General features: G+C 44.3%; 1 protein-coding gene across 1 annotated transcript in view; it reads left to right on the top strand.

Annotated features, from left to right (window-relative positions):
- The window catches only part of LOC141103692 (sodium/glucose cotransporter 4-like), a 119,791-nt gene that overhangs the window by 32,456 nt on the left and 65,290 nt on the right, over nucleotides 1-22,045 (top strand). The window contains exon 3 of the mRNA XM_073593581.1: nucleotides 15,197-15,268. Within this exon, the coding sequence (XP_073449682.1) occupies nucleotides 15,197-15,268 (72 nt within the window). The remainder of the gene's footprint in view (nucleotides 1-15,196; nucleotides 15,269-22,045) is intronic.

Genomic DNA, 22,045 nt, shown 5'->3' with positions numbered 1-22,045 from the left:
CAATCAGGACTGGTTATACTATATATAAATGAGTCGCATTCTCGTAACTATACTCAAAATGTGAAACATACAAGGGAGGGACCTGTATGCAGTCATTCTTATGTGTCAGGAAAGGAAAGTTACTGTCAGGTAAGTAAACAATTTTCCATTTTCCTGACACAAGCATGACAGCAAACAGGAATGGGATGTAGCACGCCAACAAAACCTATAAGTGAGGGCCATGCTGAAGCGTTAGACGCAACATATCATTAGATTTGTTTAGAACTGAAGTCAACTCCCCTGCTTTCAATGTTGTTTGATTGACTTTGCAATAGGCAAAAAAATGGTTTGTAGTACAAGAACCTGGTTGGTATCCTGTAAAATTCTGGACCTCTGAATTTTGACCATGAGCACACCACCCATCGGATAAAGTGAGCTCTGCAATAGGTTGATGATTTTTTCTTCGTCCTTTAAGCCCCTTAGGCTTCTCTGACCCAAGATAATGCCATTGTCCTAGTGGACAGTGAAAAGTCTTCTTCTGATACTGTCAGGCCTGAAGAGGCCACTGTCTGACCTTCTAGAGAAGGGCCACTTCCATGTATTTCTTTCACACAGAGTCCATTACCCCAGCTTGTGGTGACGCAGACATTTCATTCAGGACATGCTGGAAGGGTGATGTCTTGACCTAGAAGCAAGGATGCAGACCCTCGTCTGGTCCTGGAGAAGAAACCAGAGCTATTTTGTTTGATTATGGTAGCAATAATGTAGTTTACCGCTTGACACTTGGATCTCCTAAAGCCTTCTCCAAGACATGATATCCTTAAGAAATACTGCTTTAGTCATTGAACCTATTGAGGTAGTCTTGTTCAGAAGAATGGAGGAGTGGGACAACCTTCCCAACACTAGTTGCACTACAAGCTCTAAGGGGAAAGAACAATCTGTACCAGCCTTTTGGAATTGGTTCCCCCAGATGTGTGGTGGTCACTGGATCTCAGGAAGTGAGGACTTGACTACTGCTCAATCCCTTATCTTGGATTACTTGCAGACATCCTAATGTTTGCAGCCAGGAGCAGAGGATTCCATCCTAAATTCTGCAAGATTTCCCATGTTCTAGTATACCTGGAGTTTGCCGCAGGTTCCCCTGGCTTCCACAAGGTTTAAAATAATGAAGGTGAGACCCCGCAATGAGCCTTCCTAACTTGGTCTCCAAGTTAATAGATCTAACGTGGTTGAATTAGGATACACTTGGCCCCCCTGTGTAAGGTTAGATCTCTGGAAGAATAGAATAGGAGGTTCTTGGGCCAAAGAATGTACTTTAAGGACACCACAGCCTGTAAGGCCACCGGATCATTCTTGCCCTTATCCCAGCTGTATGACTACAGATCCTGGTTAAACTAGATGGACTTGTGTCTTTTTTGAACCTGCCTAACTATGTAACTATGATCCTGATGAGGAGGTTTTACTGTTGGCAAATCTGAATAGGAGATGCCTCTGGCATGAGTTGAATATTCTTGTATTCTTTCTTGCCATGAAGATTACCTATTGCTGTCTGTTTTGAGCATAACTGAGGCCTCCTAGGCTGTGTTGCCCATACGACTTCCCCACTTGGGAATCACTGTGTACCCCCTGATGTTAGAAACTTCGTCCTCCATTGACCTATGTCATTGACTTTGAGCTAGGAGGTCACTGAGGTGAATACCAAAAAAGTGAATAGACTTTGATGATTGGTATGCCTGGAAGTTGATGAAAGTTGACAAAATTAACTATCCTTAGCACCATCAATGGGACTAGTCTCATATGTGGGGTAATCTTCCCTGGAATAGGAAGCAAACCTTTCATTACCTTAGAAGGCCAGTTTATGATTATATCAATCTTCCAATGCGTCCAACCAACTGCATGGATTACTGCAGACTGCTTCTTCACCATTTGAGACCATGTCTCCTACAGCTAGGCCTTGCCTCCATATAAGAACCTAATACTGTCACCCCATGTGAGGGCAACTCTACAGTATTCTCCTGAGTGTCTAAAATGTCATTATGAGATTAGTTGGCCTTCCCCAGTTGATGAAATGTACAAATTTGCCAAGACCTGGAGGATGTTAAGCCACTCGCAGCTGTTGTCTAGCTTAGGAACCTGCAGCCCTTACTTTTTGCAAGATGGCCACTACTGGAAAAAGTCTTGAGTATGTGGAAAGGTCAAAGGTTGTTGAGTGAACCCTAAAGTGAAACCCTCAGTCGCTGGTCACTTTAATTTCACTCATGGATCAAACACCACAGAGACGTCTTACTGGCCAAGTTTGCCTTCCACTTGTCTGCTGAGAACCAAATAGCCTTGGTTACTGAAGTGAACTCCAACGCAGGCCGCACAATACCCCCTAATGGTATTATAAGCTTTCATTTCCAAATCCATGTTGCTGTTCCCCTCTGGGAAGGCTGTCACACCATCCGCTGACAGATTGGCACTTCTGGCTAGTCTGATGAAGATTACTTGGCTAACTGCCTCTGCAGTAAAAGTTGGCATTGAAGTCGCAAATGGACTCCTCTGCTAGTGTGAACAAGGGTTAAACCCTTAGACAGAAGCAAATACAGACAGTAGTGTAATAAACCAATTACTTAAGGCACTTAAGTGCCTTAATGCCAGTTAGCAAGGGAAACCAAACATATCCAAAGCCAGATTAACCAAATGGTGTGCGTGAGGCCACAACTCACCAGGGAGAAGAGACTGGATCAGTCCCAACCAACCACAAGGCAGAACTGTTTTACCTGCATCCAGAGACCAGTATCCCAGCCCCCAGTATCCGGGCCTGGGGGGGTCTCCCTCCTATGGAAGCTTTACAACCGAACAAAGGGGCTTCGTCACAGAAAAGAGGCTGAACCTGCGTGGCTGCGAGATTAATCCGGCAAGGTGAGGGCAAAAATAAAAATTCTTTGTTTCACAGCTATAACCAGTTGAGCATTTGAGGAACAAAAAGAGAATGCCGCCTGGGGGAAGCGACTCATTTATATATAGTATAACCAATCCTGATTGGGCGAGGGGCGGAGCCTATCCCATTCATGTATGCTGTCATGCTTGTGTCAGGAAAAGAAGAATACATATTAACGAATGAAATAATAAAAAGGGTAAAATGTACTTTTTTTCCAACCAAACAATAGCAGGCTTACTTTTTTTCATATTGATGGGATGCCTGTCGCATGTGCCCGCAATAGAAGATGGTATCCAAAAAATGTAATACACTCCAGTCAATATTTTGCCATATTATCATAAGAGGAACACCTTGCAAAAGAAAAACATGAAAATGTACTTGTCGGGGCGTGGCCTGACCTCGGGAGAAGATGGCAGCCTAATTCACTTGCTCCCGCTGACTGAGAGAAGAATCTGACTACAAAGGAGGCTTTTTCCTGTCTGATCAACTGGGAATCATGGGGATTTCTTCCCGCAGCTCCTCCGCGTCCAGATCCAGGTCACCCCGAGACCTGACGGGCAGGATCAGCCAAAACATTCCTGAAATGTTCCGGACCCACACTGGCAACATGGCGCCCACACGAGGCTCACCTCAGACAGCAGGCCCTGAGGCGGGGGCCAGCTCATCCCCAACAACGGGTGCAGTAATTCTTACGCCCCACTCACAACCCAGTCTCCAGGATCTTCACTCTGTGGCCATGGACATTAAAAACACCCTTACGGCGGCTCTAACAGCCGCAATTACGGACCTTAAAATTGACATACAAGCCATCGCAGGCAGAGTACAAGAGGTAGAGAAGACGACTAATACTCATTCCACTGTAATCCGCCGTACGTGTCAGGTTCTTGACACACACACATTACAACTACGGGACATGAACCGACACGTGGAGGATTTGGATAATCGCGGCAGACGCCATAATCTCCGAATACGAGGCCTGCCGGAATCTATTGAGGCAGACAGGCTAACGGCTGAAGTGATCTGCTTCTTCAACAGCCTTCTAGATAAACCCCCCGCTACACCGATAGGTATGGAACGTATCCATCGTGCCCTACGCCCAAGGGGAAGAGACGCGGACCCACCTAGGGACGTGATTTGCCATATCATCGATTATCAATTGAAAGAAGAGCTCCTGCGTAAGGCTCGAAGCACCACAAAGCTGACACATAATGGCGCTGACATTCGCCTTTTTCAGGACCTTTCCACAACAACACTGCAGCGTCGCAGGGAACTGCGCCCCCTGCTGGATGTGCTCCGGACCAAGGGAATTCCATACAGGTGGAAGTTTCCCTTCTGCCTGTCAGCCTCGTCGCAGGGAAGAACCGCTCTGCTAAGAGTGCCGGAGGATCTCCGCTACTTTTGCGATACCCTAGACATACCCTTCACGGAGGTCCCCGAATGGTATGCGGAATTCCGCCCACCGACTCCCAGAAAGATGCCACCGGACGAGCCAATGGAAACTCAACAACACCACTACAGGAGGCACCGCTCCCCATCGGAATCTAGAAGCCGCCCGCCAGCACCAGGCACCGAGAACGGCTCCAGCCCGCTGAACGCTCCGCAAACCAGGAGAGCCCGCCGAGACCGCCACTGACGGAAACAGCTCCAGCACCCTGCTCTTTACTGTCATTCGTTCCTGTGGTTTCCTCAGACGATCGTCATGCTCTTCCATGCAGACCACGTCTACTGTACAGCTCTCTCCCACTAGCTCAACCTGTGTTTCTGGTAGGTGAAACTGTCGCTTCCCTCCTACTCAGGTCATCGAGAAAAGAAGAGCTTGTGTACTATAACACTACGCACCATAGACACTGGAAAACTATAGCAGCGGTCCGAATCCTTTCTCCATCAAGAGCGGTGACAATCACGTAGATAGGATCTGTCACCTACGTTTAACCTACTCTGACTTTGATGAACCTATGCTGGCTACCCCCGTATCCTTTCCAGAGCTGGTAATGTACCCACCCTGTTTTAATAAGGGAAGGAGGACTCGATCCCAATATGTACTCTATAGATCCCTTATACTGCTTTCTTGGTGCTCATATAAGTATTAGTTAGCCTATGTTTATTATGCACTAAATAAGTATGCCTTCGCTTTCCCCATGCTATATGTGCTATAGTCCTGACGCAACGAGGGCGGTGGGGGCAGTGATCCTCGGGAGTATACTGGGCTACCATGATTGTCTAGTAACCACGCATAAGTGAACAGTAACTGACAATCCAAACATCTACGCTCGCTTAGAGCACATAGAATACTGCACAATTCGATGAGACTAGTGCAGCTTTTGTCAGACACATGGCTCCTATTTCACAAAACTAACCGTCCAACTGACACACTTACCCCATCTCCAAACCAGACTATCACTTTCCGTATTTGATATTAGGGGGGGTTTGCTCCGGTGGATCACTGTCCTCATCGTACCCACTGTCTATTTTACTATATATGGAGATCGCAGTATTCATACTTCAGTGTTAGAAATTTACCAATGCACCACGGGTTAAATACAGACACTCTCATACTGCCATTAGTTTGCCCTCATCTATTCGACAACCACGTACGCTGGGGAGTACTATACGTGTACCACAATGATCATAATGACCATATTTAACGGCACCCCTTCGCTACGCTTTGAGATACACAGTCTGTAGAAAGGAGTGTAACAACACCCATGTCTCTGACACTCCCAATATGAGCTCTAGACGTGTTACAAGACCCCACTCCAGGGAGATACTTCCCATTGAAAGCTGAGAGTCCCGTTATCCACACCGTGATGACCCAACACCACCTGACTTCCTTCCTTCAAAGGGTTACACCCTCCCTGATACGAATTACCCCCCAGACGCTTACCATACCTTAAGCAACATTTCTGCATACCAAAATGAATATGAAACGCAGTGAATAGCAGACTCTACATATTATTCACCCACCACTGATCGAAAACAACTGCTTCGGCACCAAATGCAAACATATCACATCCCCATGACATAATAGTTATTTGACTCTTGACCAGCTTCTATATATAACGGATAATACTTAATAGACAGGAAATTCTTAGTCACATGACACCCACGCACGCTTCAGAACTCTAGAACATATCCCCCTCAGCTAACTCTTGACCTTACCGCTCGCTTGACCTCAGAATAGGCTCAAGCTATAAGACCACAAGGCGTACCTTGACATGGGAATCAGGCTGTCCTACCCTAAACACAGGGAGATAACTACTTTAACCCGACTGGGTTCAGTCAATGTTTTAAACATGACCTGAATGTGTTGTTATTATGTTGGGCTTTTTCTTAGAATGTTAGTAGCTCTAAGTTCAGCCTTACGGCTTGTTTAAGTTCCTTTGATGCACCTTGCCTCTGCAAACTATACGGAAATGATCGAATGCTGTTCAACTGCGCTTGTGCCTAGTTGACATACTGACACTAGTCATACGCTGTAAGGGTACAATGAATGAGCACCCTGAATACTCTGGAAATCCGAAATTGGTTCCCTCACGTTGCAAAAATCAATGCCCCCACTTCCACTTTCACCCATAATATTCCTACAGCACCTTATGACGGATATACCGGGCATCTTCTCATACGCCCCCCTAAACTGCGAACCAGTTACAATATAGTACCATTCGCAACCTCCTCAATTAACTTACATCTCCTCTCTACCTAGCGGATAGCCAACCCTCTGTATATTTTCACTCTCTCAACTGATATCAGCCGCTCCCCACCTCTGTGGCAAAAACTACCTCCGTTCCTGACCCACATACTAGACTCCACCTCTCGCCACAGACTCATTCCGATCATACCTAATTACAGGTATATACTGTTTTTGGACCAGCGAGCGGGCTCTCGCTTGTCTCCGGAAGCTTTATCCCACTTACACCAGTCCCCCTACTATCTTCAATCATAACCACACCAGATAGACATACGAAAGTATTACTCCATCTTACCCACATACCCACCCTTGTACCCCGTCCACTACTACCACTCCCCTTCGAACGACTTAAAGTCTTCACTCTAACTTCCTGCCTCCCATACCTGAGTTCTCCTCCGACGACGACGAATACTCGTAGCAATACGACAACCCTCTACATTTTTATACTGAATTATCTAGGGCTCCGTCTACTCTCTCACCATGCCGCAAGCACTTTCCACCAAAAATATGAGAATCAAAATCCTGTCCCTTAACATAAAGGGCCTCAATATCCCTGAGAGACGATCTCAGTTATTGCTTTCCCTACAAAAAAATAAAGCTGACATTATCTTCCTCCAAGAAACCCATTTTAAAACGAGCTCCATTCCAAAACTCTCTAACCACCGCTATTCAACATGCCTCCATGCTACTAATCTATCTGCAAAATCCAAAGGAGTCTCCATACTATTCGCTAAAAACTGCCCGTTCCACATCAAAGACACCTGCATAGACTCAGAAGCACGTTACCTTTTTGTCAAAGGTACACTGTATGGTAGGCGAATCACCCTGGCCAACATATATGCACCTAATACGAAACAAGTCCCTTTTTTCCGCTCCACTTTACGAAAACTTGCCCTATTCCAAGAAGGCCTTCTTATCCTAGGTGGGGATTTCAACGTCCCCCTAAATCCCCTACAGGACACCTCGAATGGCTCCACAACCCTACCTTTTTAACGCTCTACGCGCAATTAAATCACAACTCAAAGAACTATCTTTACATGACTCCTGGCGAACACTCCACCCGAACGAGAAAGACTTCACGTTTTATTCCACACCACATAACAGACACTCCAGACTAGATTACCTATTCCTCTCTCAAAGAGACCTATCAATGCTGTTCTCAGCCACAATTGACCCCATGTATCTATCGGATCATCACCCAATCTCCATGACATTAGAATTCCCAAACGCTCACACCAGTCCCCAAATATGGCGTCTGGACCCCTCGCTTCTCACGGATACTGCCATAATGACTAACATACAAAACAGTCTTAAAATGTACTTCTCTGAAAACGACTCACCATGATCCGTTGGGAAGCACATAAAAGCACCATACGGGGAGAACTAATAGCATTCTCGGCCAAACGCAGGAAAGACAGACAGGCACTCATAAATACTCTGACTACTCGAATACAAACACTGGAAAGAGCACACAAAACCTCCAAAGCATTGACATCTCTCCCTGAACTGCTCCAAGCCAGGAATGACCTATTAGAAGCCTTAAACAAGCAAGTGAAACGAAATTATATTCTTTCCCAAAAAATATTCTATGAATACGGCAATAAATCTGGCAAAATATTAGCAAGGGCACTCAGAGCCAAAAGGGCCCACAACACGATACACTCGATAATAGATACTAAAGGGACTAAAATAGTGTCCAATGAGCAAATAGCCGCACAGTTTGTAACCTACTACTCACAGCTATACAACTTGCATTCCCCCAACCTACAAAGAGTAGACCCTCACAGAACGAAAGCCATTCAAGATTTCCTCACACAATATAGCCCCACATGCATTTCTAATACATTAGCTGAGGACCTGGAACGACCCATATCTTCTGATGAAGTGAATGTGGTCCTCAAACAACTGAAAGCCGGCAAAAGCCCCGGACCTGATGGCCTAACAACCGGTTACTATAGAACTTTTATAGACACCCTTAAACCACACTTCTTGGCTGCATTCAACTCCCTGTCCTCTGACAATCCCCCACCTAGAGACCTACTGACAGCACACATAGCTGTAATTCCCAAGCCTAATAAAGATACATCAAAAGTGTCAAACTACCGTCCAATATCATTATTGAATGTTGATCTCAAAATATACGCCAAAATCTTGGCTAATCGTCTTTTGCCTCTCCTGCCTAACCTTGTCTCACTAGACCAGGTGGGCTTTATACCAGGCCGAGAGGCTAGAGACAACACAACCAAGGCGATAAACATTCACAAATGGTTAACTCACACCCAACAACAAGGCTTCTTTTTGTCTTTGGATGCGGAGAAGGCATTCGACAGGGTGGCCTGGGACTATATGTCAGAAGTACTTAAAAAGATAGGTATACGAGACCGTATGCTGCAATTTATAATGGCCCTCTATGCCTCTCCTACTGCACAGGTCCGTGTCAACGGCTGCCTGTCGGATGCCTTCTCCATGTCCAATGGCACACGCCAGGGATGCCCGCTTTCTCCATTGATATTTGTCCTTACCTTAGAACCCCTTCTTCAACGCATACGATCTAATCCTGATATCAAGGGAGTCGCCGTGTCTGGGAACACATACAAGCTATCTGCATTCGCAGACGACATCCTGTTGTTTCTAACTGAACCCCACATTACACTACCCAATCTACTAAAAGATCTTGACACATTTAAATTCCTAACTAATTTACAAATTAATTACACAAAATCCGAAGCCCTTAACATATCCTTAAGGAGCGAAACCCTTGCATCCTGTCAAGCTAACTTCCCCTTCAAGTGGACCCAAGATGTAATTACATACCTTGGGATCCGCCTACCGGCCAACCTATCCGATCTCTATTTCAAAAACTATATGCCTATCCTCCAACAAATTCAACAAGATCTAAAAGCCTGGTCGACGGGCCTTTTCTCTTGGTTTGGAAGGGCGGCAATAATTAAAATGAACATTCTCCCTAGAATACTCATGCAAACAATACCCATCAGATTACCACAAGCCTTTTTCGCTTCCTATCGGAGAGCATGCAGCGATTTCATTTGGGGCAAAAACCGCCCCAGAATCAGTTTCGACAGACTCACACTACCCAAATTAAAAGGAGGCATTGCCCTTCCTGACATCGCCAAATATCACATGGCATGCCAACTGTCGAGAATAGTGGATTGGAATGTACACTCACACTCTAAAGCTTGGACACAAATTGAAAACGAATTTTCCTCTCTCCCACTTCAACAACTGCCTTGGACCCCATCACAACAGATACCTCTGATATGCACACAACATCCCCTGATCTCTTCTACACTTTCTTCATTTAAGACGGCATGCCAAAAATATCGCATTTCCTCCAGCCCGGGCCCCATGACCCCGCTACGAAATAACCCAGACTATCCCCCAGGTACATATGCTACATTTCTTAAGGGATATTGGCCCCATGATGATATACGTGCTAAGCAATTCTTCCTCGGAAACTCCTTCATACCTATTGCTAACATACCCACACATATATCCGGAAGAGCTTTCCCCCCATGGACATACAATCAAATAAGTCACTTTCTTAATCACCCCCCCGGGAAAACCACATATTCCAGACTTCTCACACCCTTTGAAGAATTGTGCTCCATGACGGAACCGCAAAGACATGTCATCTCAGAAATCTACAAACTCCTTTTCTCTGAACACACCCCCAAATCCAATATAGCCACCCGCAGCTGGGAGAGAGACTTAGCACTGGAACTGTCAGACCTAGAGTGGGAAAACATATATTCCCTCATTCATACAGGTTCAATTAACGTGTCAACACAAGAAAACAATTTCAAGATATTCTCTAAATGGTACAAAACTCCATCAAAACTACATAAAATCTTCCCCTCCATCCCCTCCACCTGCTGGAGATGCTCAGAGGGAGAAGGCTCAATGATTCACATATGGTGGTCTTGCCCACTCATCCAACCATATTGGAACGAAGTCCAACGTCTTACAACAAAAATTACCACCTACCAGATTGCACTTACTCCTGCCCAAATGCTCCTTCACCACTCACCCATTCCAAAAAAAGACTATCACCGCTCTCTCGCCCTACATATGATTAACGCAGCAAAACAGTGCATCCCGACGCTCTGGAAATCCTCCAAGCCCCCTACTATAGCTGAATGGTTCAAACAAATCAATAGAATAGCTGAAATGGAGGAACTGATTCACCAAGCCAGGGATACGCCCTCCAAATTCAAATATGTTTGGTCCTGCTGGCAACATTTCCAAACGACAACCGAATACACAGATCTGTTGGCTTGAGAGTACACTCAGGCATATGAATCCTTGTCGGAGGAGAACTCGATATAGTCCTCCATACTCTCCTACCTTACTTTTTCCCCTTCTACCTTATATCCCACCTTACCCTACCTTCACCACCTTCCTTATTCCCAGTCCTTCCCGATTAACTAAGAGTAGGATTGCTAGTGGTCCGAGAACCGCAACCCTACTACACACCATCATAACCAGAGAAAATGTACAATATAAAGTAATACTACATTTATAGAGAATTCCAGGACATACAACAAATCTGGATGTGGAAGCCCTAGTTCGAAGGTTTAATCCTAGTTTATGACCATTTAAGGTCATATGTTATCTCTTATTTCCTGCTTCTATTCATTGTCAGAAAGGCCGATTACGGCATACAGTGTTAAGTAGCTAACCATTGTAATATGTGTAATACAACACATTGTTATACGATTTCTTATGTATTGTCAATTTGCAATGACATTGTAAAACATGACTTTTTTCTGACAATAAAAATCTATTATGGAAAATGTACTTGTCCGGAAACCTGTGCTGCTGATCTTTACTCTCCTGCAGCATTAAGAGTGCCAGCAGAATCTTCAGCATTTTGAAACCACCTGAGTGCATCGGAATGTCTACAGTCCTTTGCTGTGCGCAGTCTCAGCTCTAATTCTTCTCAATGGTGTTCTATCGGGTTGAGGTCAGGACTCTGTGCAGGCCAGTCAAGTTCCTCCACCCCAAACTCGCTCATCCATGTCTTTATGGACCTTGCTTTGTGCACTGTCCTATTGGAACAGGAAGGGGCCATCCCCAAACTGTTCCCACAAAGTTGGGAGCATAAAATTGTCCAAATGTTTTGGTATGCTGACATCTTAAGAGTTCCCTTCACTGGAACTAATGATTTTGACCAGTGCACAAAGCAATGCCAACTTGACTGGCCAGCACAGAGTCCTGACCTCAGCTGGATAGAACACCTTTGGGATGAATTAAAGTGGAGACTGCAAGCCAGGCCTTCTCGTCCAACATGAGTGCCTGACCTCACAAATGCGCTTCTGGAAGAATGGTCAAACAATTAACATAGACGCACTCCTAAACCTTGTGGACAGCCTTCCCAGAAGAGTTGAAGCTGTTATAGCTGCAAAGGCTGGGCCAACTCAATATTGAACCTTACGGACTAAGACTGGGATGCCAGTCTTAAAGGTCATGTGCGTGTAAAGCTTACTTTGTCTCTCTTATTAATTCCTTGTCATCCAGTCCCCGTTGGCTCTTCTCAACCTTTAACTCTCTGCTTCGTTCCCCACCCCCTCTACCCACTAACTCACTCACTGCCCAAGAGATTGCCAATCACTTCAAAGACAAGATTGATGCAATTCGTGAGGACATCTCCACTGTGCGTACGTCTTCCCCACCCAACATACCTTGCCTAGCAGCACACTCTCCTCTTTTGAATTGGCTACTACTGAAGAGGTTACAAAATTTTTCTCAGATGCCCACCTAACCAATTGTCCCTTGGATCCTGTTCCCTCACAACTACTACAGTCACCCTCTTCTTCTATCCTATGCTCCCTCACTCAAATCTTCAATCTCTCCCTCTCTAGTGGCACCTTCCCCTCCCCTCTAAAACATGCGCAGATCACTTCCATACTTAAAAAGCCCTCACTAGACCCTACCAACCTGAACAACTTGAGACCCATCTCATTGCTCCCATTCCTCTCTGAACTTCTAGAACGCTTAGTCTACAACCGTCTTGGCTCCTACCTCAGTGAAAACAACCTTCTTGACCCCTTACAGTCTGGCTTTCGCTCACAGCACTCCACGGAAACTGCCTTACTAAAACTCACTAACGATTTACTAACTGCTAAAACCAACAGCTAGTACTCCATACTTCTACTACTTGACCTCTCTGCGGCCTTTGATACTGTTGACCACCCGCTCCTTCTCAATAAACTACATTCCCTTGGCCTCCAAGATTCTGCTCTATCCTGGTTCTCTGCCTATTTATCACAGCGCTCCTTCAGTGTCACCTACAACTCTGTCTCCTCCTCTCCATTGCCCCTTTCTGTGGGGGTCCTCCAAGGCTCTGTTCTTGGACCCCTTCTCTTCTCTAGCTACACCTCCTCCCTTGGTCACTTGATAACCGTCCACGGCTTCCAATACCACTTATACGCTGATGACACCCAAATCTATCTGTCTACTCCTCACCTCACTCCTTCAGTCTCCTCTCGCATTACTAACTTAATAACTGACATATCAGCATGGATGTCGCACCACTTCCTTAAACTAAATCTCTCTAAAACTGAGCTATTAATATTCCCCCCCGCCCGTGCCCCCCTCCATGACTTTTCCATCAAAATCAACAATGCAACCATCAGTCCCTCCCCTCACACCAGGGTACTAGGTGTAATCCTAGACTCTGACTTGTAATTTCTGCCTCAAATCCAATTATTGTCAAAAGTTTGTAGAAATTCACCTCCGTAACTAAAATTTGCCCCTTTTTAACAAATGAATCCACCAAGCTCCTCATTCACTCCCTTGTTATCTCTCGCCTTGACTATTGCAACTCCCTTCTCATTGGCCTACCTCTCCATAGGCTCCTCCCCTCTTCAGTCTATCATGAATGCTGCTGCTTATCCACCTTACCAACCGCTCAGTGTCTGCCAACCCTCTCCTCCAATCCCTACACCGGCTCCCAATCACCCAACGAATTAAATTCAAAATACTAACCACAACATACAAAGCCATTCACAACTCTGCCCCGAGCTACATCGCCAATCTTGTCTCCAAATATCATCCAAATCGTCCTCTCCGCTCTTCTCAAGACCTCCTGCTCTCAAGCTCTCTTATCTCCTCCTCCCATGTTTGTCTCCAGGATTTCTCCAGAGCTTCTCCCATCCTCTGGAACTCGCTACCTCAACCTGTCCGTCTATCTTAGATTGTAAGCCCCTTGAGGGTAGGGACTGATGTGAATGTACAATGTATATGTAAAGCGCTGCGTAAATTGATGGCGCTATATAAGTACCTGAAATAAATAATAAAATAAAATAAATAAAATCTTCTACTCTTGCTACCTTCAGGCGATCCCCGAAAACTCATCTCTTCAGGAAAGCCTATCATGTCTCCAACTAATCTCTCTACCACTTCCAGCAGCTCATTCCCCACAGTTACAACCTTTTGTACTACCCCACCCTATTAGATTGTAAGCTCTTCTGAGCAGGGCCCTCTTAATCCTCTTGTATTTTATTGTATTATAACTGTATTGTCTCCCTTTTTATATTGTAAAGCGCTACGTAAACTGTTGGCGCTATATAAATCCTGTATGATGATGTAAAGGCAGGCGTCCCAAAACTTTTGACTATAGTGTATTAACCATGCGACGTTCCTGTACGTTACTTTGTACTGCAGGAAAAATATTCCAAAACACCTCTACTGCAGCCTTAGACCCGGTTCACACGGGGGCGACTTGTCAGGCGACCTAGTCGCCTGACAAGTCGCCTCCCGTTCTGTACAATGGAACCGTTCTAATCGGAACGACGCAAGTCGCTCTGACTTAGAAAAAGGTTCCTGTACTACTTTGGGGGCGACTTGCATAGACTTCTATACAGAAGTCGTTTTGCAAGTCGCTGTGGCAGTCGTGTGCAGGTCGCCTCTGGGAGGCGACCTGCAAGTCGTGCCACCCCTAGTGTGAACCGAGCCTTAGGCTGGCCAAAAACAGTGCAAATTTCTTTCCTGCAACGATTCCCTCATCAACAGAGACAGTGCTGACAGGGGAATTAACAATTGTCTTCTCCCAGCGGGGGTGGTTGGGGGGAAGCTGTCCCCGCCTGGAGAAGTGATTATCACTGGCAGCTATAGCAGCCTCTAGCTATAACCACAAGACAATCCAGCAGTCTGGTTGTACCCAATTTGAGCGATCAATCTACTTTACATTCAGCCTGCCTATTAACTATTCGAATCTCAGCCGGTTCAGCACGAACTGTCTATGGCCGGTTCTAATATCTCTCACATACAGAAAGCCCAATGTGTCAAAAAATGCCATAATAGTTTCTTACAGCCACCAATCATTTTATAAATCTGCTTTGGAAGTTTCAATCTGATTGGTGTTCCCTAAAAGCAGTCCAGGCAGATGAGGTGCTGCAATGTTAATGTATGAATAGGACTATATCATCAGCGCAAGTCCGTTTTTTTTTTCTTTAAAATCAAAAAACCTTTAATGACCATCAACACGTAAAGAACATAAATCGATCGCATGTGCTAAATGTCTTCTTTTATAAAGTGGTAAATAATTAAATAATGATGGTCTAACTCAATTTTTTCTTTTGTAGTCTTCAATCCGCGCAAGCAGGGGGACAGTCGGTGGTTATTTCTTAGCTGGAAGAACCATGACGTGGTGGCCGGTAAGTATATATATATACACATTGGGGCTTTCTTGGTTGGTATAGATGGGCATTTGTTCACATCAGAATGACTTCTCATCTCATACATGCATTTTGTGTACAAATCTTGATTCACATGGATTTACCACTTCAAGTCTCATCCCTTATACAGGTGCATCTCATAAAATTAGAATATCATCAAAAAGTTAACTTATTTCAGTAATTCAATTCAAAAAGTGAAACTCATATATTTTATATAGATGTGTTACACACAGAGTGATATATTTCAAGCATTTCTTTCTTTTAATTTTGATTATGGCTTGCAGCTAGTGAAAACTCAAAATTCAGTATCTCAGAAAAATAGAATATTACACAAGACCAATAAAAAAAGGATTTTTAATACAGAAATGTTGGCTTACTGAAAGTATGTCCATGTACAGTATAGTATGCACTCAATATTTGGTCGGGGCTCCTTTTTGCATGAATTACTGCATCAATGTGGCGTGGCATGGAGGCGATCAGCCTGTGGCACTGCTGAGGTGTTATGGAAGCCCAGGTTGCTTTGATAGCGGCCTTCAGCTCATCTGCATTGTTGGGTCTGATGTCTCTCATCTTCCTCTTGACAATACCCCACAGATTCTCTATGGGGTTTAGGTCAGGTGAGTTTTCTGGCCAATCAAGCACAGTGATACCATGCTCATTAAACCAGGTATTGTTTTTTTGGCAGTGTGGGCAGATGCCAAGTCCTGCTGGAAAATGAAATCAGCATCTCCATAAAGCTGGTCATCAGAGGGAAGCATGAAGTGCTCTAGAATTTCCTGGTAGAGGGCTGTGCTGACTTTGGATTTGATAAAACACAGTAAACCAACACCAGCAGATGACATGGCTCCCCAAATCGTCACGGACTGTGGAAAATTTTTGAATTTCATTTGAAAATCGAGGTCCCAGAGTCTGGAGGAAGAGTGGAGAGGCACAGAATCCAAGTTGCATGAGGTCCAGTGTGAAGTTTCCACAGTCCGTGATGAGTTGCCTAAAGGGAAATCCAAGAGTGGATCTTCTCATGCAGACTAGAGTTATAGAAGGAAAGAGACACATTTGTATAATCCAGTGATCGAAGTGTTCCATTTACAGGCGGTCCCCTAGTTGCAAACATCCGACCTACAAACAACTCCTACTTACAAACGGAGGGAGACAACAGGAAGTGAGAGGAAATCTACCCCTAGGAAGGGAAATTCACTCCTGTAAGAGTTATTATGGGGAAAAAGGTGTCTCCACTGAAGCTTTATAACCAAGGCTTGTTTCGACAAAAACCCAACATTTTCAAAATCCAATTGTCATTGGGACAGGAAGTGAGGTGAAATCTTCTGAACAGGGGCACAGACAGCAAAACACACTTTACAGGGGGTTAACCCTTCCTTATGATATCCAAAAAGCTTAAAAATAGTTTTTTTGGCTGGAGCTACACTTTAAAAATGTACCTGTTTCAACTTACAAACAGATTCAACTTGAGAACAAACCTACAGTCCCTAACTTGTTTGTAACCCAGGGACTGCCTGTACTAGAGATTCATCAGAGAATTCTTAATCCCCTGAATGCGTTGGATTTTTAGTCAAATTGACCTCCAGAAGATTTACCCCCCTTCATAAACAGGCCACTATTTGCAATAGGGCACTGCGTTACTTTAAGGCCCCATTCACACCTGAGAGTAGCGTTTTTGAGCGTTTTTTCTGGCGTTTTGTCAGGCATATCTGCCTGTTTCCATGCAGCGTTTTCTGGCGTTTCGGAGCTTTGGTGTGTTTTTTTTTTTTTTTTTTTTTATTAGCCAATAGGAAAAATGATTATCTGTTTCATCATTTCTTGCTATGTTTTTAGGTTTTGTCATCTGCTTCCTGCTCCAAAAATGCCCAAATATGCCCGATTCGAGCGACAAAAAAGGGTTCAGAACATATTTGAGCTTCAGGCGACTTGGAGTGGAGATGTGAACCATCTCCATAGAAAATAATGTATTTTTTCCCCTCAAGCGTTTTGTAGCTTCAGGGTTCAAGCTACAAAACACTCAGGTGTGAATGGAGCCTAAATGACAATTGCGCGGTCGTGCGACACCGTACTCAAATCTGTCAGTTTGTCCCCCCCCCAAATGTGTGTGTGTGTGTGTGTGTGTGTGTGTGTGTGTGTGTGTGTATGTATATATATTTACACCTGATCCGGCGCACAGCTACCGCCCTGTAGCAGTAAAACTGTTAAAGAGCGGCCAGCAAGTGGTTAAATTATATGTAAAGGTTCGTTTTTAAAAAAACAAACATGTCATATTGTGGCAAGGTGACTCGATACTGCAAATCGCCGTTGGTGTACAACGGCCCGTGCACCCACTTTTGTGGGCACGTGCCCATTGGCCAGCGGGGGAGCCAATCAGCGGGTCCGGCGGACTCTATTTAAAAACGTATAAAAAGACACTCAGGCAGACCGATAATTATTGGATGCACAGGGTGGTTCAAAATCAGAACCGTATCCCTATGCTGGGGCCCCCACCTAAATTTAACAGGTGTGGTTCCTTAAGGTCATGCATAAACTGAAAAAAAAACCCAAAAGAGGATGTTCGGGGCCACTATGTGCAAAACGAGCTGCACAGTGGAGGTAAGTATGACTTGTTTGCAGTGGCGTCTCCAGCTTTCATATTTAGGGGGGGCACATGGGGGGACAGGGACAAAAATAGGGGGGCAATATAAAATGCAGATAGATAGATAGATAGATAGATAGATAGATAGATAGATAGATAGATAGATAGATAGATCTATCTATATATTTTATCTATCCTGGGGCCCTTTACTATGATCCCACAATGGCCCTTTCACATGTTCTGCAGTGAGCTCCCTTCCTACTGTATTGGGGGCCCCCCAGGGTGACAGAGAACAAGAGATATATGTCACCAGCATACCAAGAAAATATAAGGGTCCAAAGCAGTGGGAGAACTATCAGGGTTGCAAAGGTTGTCTTGCCACCCGGCCCTGGTGTTCTGTCACTGTGGGGTTCCCCAGCCTCCTCTTGCTGTCCTGCCTCTGCTATTGACAGCGCTGGTCTGGCATTTCTTGGAATTTACAGGCTCGTTCTCCTGTCCTAAGGACGGGAGAAATCGGTCTGTTTTTTCAGTAACTGAGAGTCCTGGTGGAGTCCTTCCTGCAACTCGCTCTTCTCCCTGCCAATGAGGATGCAAGGGAAGGAGCAGATCGGGCGGCCGTGGTTGTGTGAGCGCTTGCATTATGCAGTGTCAGCGAGCAGAGGGAGGGGGGAGGAATCACCTGCAGGAGCTGACTGGGGACGTTCTCCCTCTCAATAGAGACTGTGTTACCCCAGCGGTGGCCCGAGTAAGATGCGGCACATCCGATATGAATACAAACAAAAAGAAATTGCCTTTTTGTAAAAAAAAAAAAAAATAATAAAAAAAATAAAAAAAATTTTTTTGGGGGGGGGCACATGGTGGGGCCCAGCATAATGTTGGGGGGGTCAGGGCCCCCTCTGCCCCCCCCCCCCTAGGGTCGCCATTGCTTGTTTGTTTTTTAAAAAAAAAAACAAACCGATCCTTTACAATCACTTTATATATCCCACTGTGAACTGACATATTCATTTACAGCCACTGGGTGTCCTCAGTGTACACTTCCCTCGCTGACGCTCGCCACCATTCACATTACATACAAAGTGCATATGAAGAGAGATCCACACAATCTCATTTAATTATAAAGACATGTGAATGCAAAAACTGGATAGAAGACTTTTACCAGTCTAATTAGACTATCAGCCTTAATAAAGTTAAAATGAAATATCAGTCGATAAAGGAAATAATGAGAGCAGACCCAAGCAAAGGAAACGGGACATATGAAGGAGAAAACGATAGAAAAATGACACAAAGTGAAAAGGAATTTACTTCTGTGCTACTAATAAAATTAAAAAAAAGCTATATATTTTAAATATAAGAGGTTGCTGCTTAACACCAACTGTTATTAGCAGACCAGAGTAAAAAAATGAGAAATAAATGTGAAGCGCTACCTCCCTATAGAGATGATAAAATTACTAAATAATATAAATGTATAATCAAAAAATCACACCCCTAGTGAGAGTGTTGAATATAGTACCTAATAATATTACAAACAACACAGAATAAGGTATGTGTGTGTGTATGTGTACCAGTGATCTCTAGTGGATACAAGAAATATAACACATTATATAAAAAAAAAAAAGTCCATAAATTTAGTGTATCTTCTGTAAACAAATTGATGTCCGCATACAATCCAGCGGTGAATAAATGGCAAATGAGTGACTTGACACCAAGTGGACCCTCCACCAGTCACACTATGCGCTTACCTCCCAAAGTGGCCCCCAATTAGGCCAAGTATCTCTTAAGCTCCCAACAGTGGACTCCTGCAAGCGTGATCTCTCATAGGTGATGGCAACATAAGGGTAAAGTAGAAACTAGCATAGTGTAATACTGTAAAACGAAATGTATTTAAAACGCAAGCAACTGTTCCACTCACATTTAAGAATGCCCTGGTGCATACAGGTGATGAACTCAAACAAATACAGATTTGTCCCTGGGGTCACAAAATCATCCAAGTCCTCAGCCCTGCTGCCCTCATGGGTGATCCTGTACTTCCTAAAACGACACAATGTCACAAGCCCCGCCTCTAACCTAATTGGGGGCCGCTTTGGGAAGTGAGCGCATAGTGTGACTGGTGGAGGGTCCACTTGGTGTCAAGTCACTGTGTTTGTAATATTAGATGTTATATTCAACACTCCCACTAGGGGCATGAATTTTTGATTATATGTTTATATTTATGAATTTATCATTTCCATAGTGAGGTAGTGCTTCACAGAAAAATGACACAGATGACAGAAAATAGCAGAAAAACCACATAAATGTCAAGAGGTTCAAACAAGATAACAAAAAAGAAACAGGGATGACCCATCATGCAAAGCCCATGCCAGTGGTAACCACCGACAGAGTTTACACTTCTAAAAAAAAAAATGATAAATTGACCTTGGTGTTTAATCCTTCTGGCACCATAGAATCCAACAAAAAGATCCACATCTTCTCCTCCTCCTTTTATAATATGGTGTCAAAATGCCACCCTACGTGGTGGCAGAGTCAAGACATAAATACCTTTTAACTTTCAAACCACTTGGATTCCCATTGTGAAAGTGTTTGTTGAAGTGTGCCGCCAAAGGGCGTTCATCCTCTTCTTCTTTTTTTTATTATCTTTCTTTATTTACATTTTTGATACTACTGATATTCTCACCTATCCGTTTTTTTTAATTGTGTATTTATTTGTGTTTTTTTTCAAAATAATACAAAGATGTATCAAATCGTATACAAAGAAAAAGTATGTCTTAGCAAATGAGAACATATACATATAACAAACCAGAGAAAAGAGGTACATTCAGTCCCTATAAGAAACTTGTAATATGTTCAAAAGATATGCTATCAAAGTTGAGGCCATGTAGCTGATTAATATAGCCACAGGAACCTCTCATAATCCTGTTACGGCTCCATTGTGAAGCATAACCTAAAGACGGGCTAAAACATTGCGAGTCATCAAAAAGAAAAAACAATAAAAGGGGGAGGTACACCATGGATTTCAACATTGTATGTATCACATTAATGGGAATAGGGTAAGACCACTTGAGTGGGTAAGAACTGACTATGTGGATGGTATATAGTCAGAGGTATGGGAAGTTGTCTCTAAATTGAATTGAAAATGATCCCAGGGATCCCATATCTTTGAGAATTGGGGTAGAGAATCATGGATCCCTATCCGTTTTTTTTAAAGGTGGGGTGGGGCTTTTGAAATTCTGAGTGGACCAAACTATCTTGTAAATTTCTGTCACGTTTTGCCAACATCAAGGGACGACGACCAACGATCTCCTGTAATAGTGGAGTCTTGGTTAGAATATGCCAATCCCTGGTCAGGATTTCCCTGACCTGCTTCCATTGTGATCCAAACTTGGCGATCATTCTCACCGGAGCATTCGTAGGTGGAACATTTACAGATGGTTTGCTGTTGCATCCAATGAGTTCCCTCCGAACACGAGCTCTAGCTCTAGTTTTTGCCCGTCTGATGTTTTGGTGGGAATATCCTCTCTCCCCGAACCGGGCATACATATCAACCGCCTCCTGTTGGAACTGTGAAGTGGAGGAGCAGTTACGCCGTATACGCATAAACTGCCCTACCGGTATGCCATGGATCAAGGAGAGAGGATGATGGCTATTGGCCTGCAGCAAAGTATTCACCGCAGTTGCCTTCCTGTAAGTCTTTGTGTTAAGTTTGTCTCAATTCAAGGTAATTTGGAGGTCCAAGAAGGGTAAGGTATGGGCATGGAAAAGGTAAGTCAGTCTAATGTTCCTATCGTTCTTGTTTAAGACCTCCATGAATTCAACAAGTTGTTCACTAGGGCCCCCCCAAAGCATTAGGACATCATCGATGTACCTTATCCGTAAGAGACTGTGTAAAGTACATCAGGGACACGTAAACAATCTCCCATAATCCCAGGTGGAGGCATGCATATGCCGGGGCCCAAGGGGCCCCCTTGGAGGTCCCTCTCAATTAATAGCTGGTGCCCAAGAATTGGAAGAAGTTGTGGTTGCGCATGAATTCTAATGTCTCAATTACAAATTCATTATGGGCCCCAAGGAGAGGGAACTTTTTACCCAAAAAGTGCGACACCCCCCGGAGGCCCACTCGTGGGGTTAAAGACCTCAAATTCGTTCATAGAAGCTGTGGGGGAGAAAGATAAGCCCTTCTGTAGTAA

This window comes from Aquarana catesbeiana, linkage group LG07 (genome assembly GCF_042186555.1).
Source record: "Aquarana catesbeiana isolate 2022-GZ linkage group LG07, ASM4218655v1, whole genome shotgun sequence".
Taxonomy (NCBI): Eukaryota; Metazoa; Chordata; class Amphibia; order Anura; family Ranidae; genus Aquarana; species Aquarana catesbeiana.
This window is presented reverse-complemented; position numbering and strand designations above follow the sequence as displayed.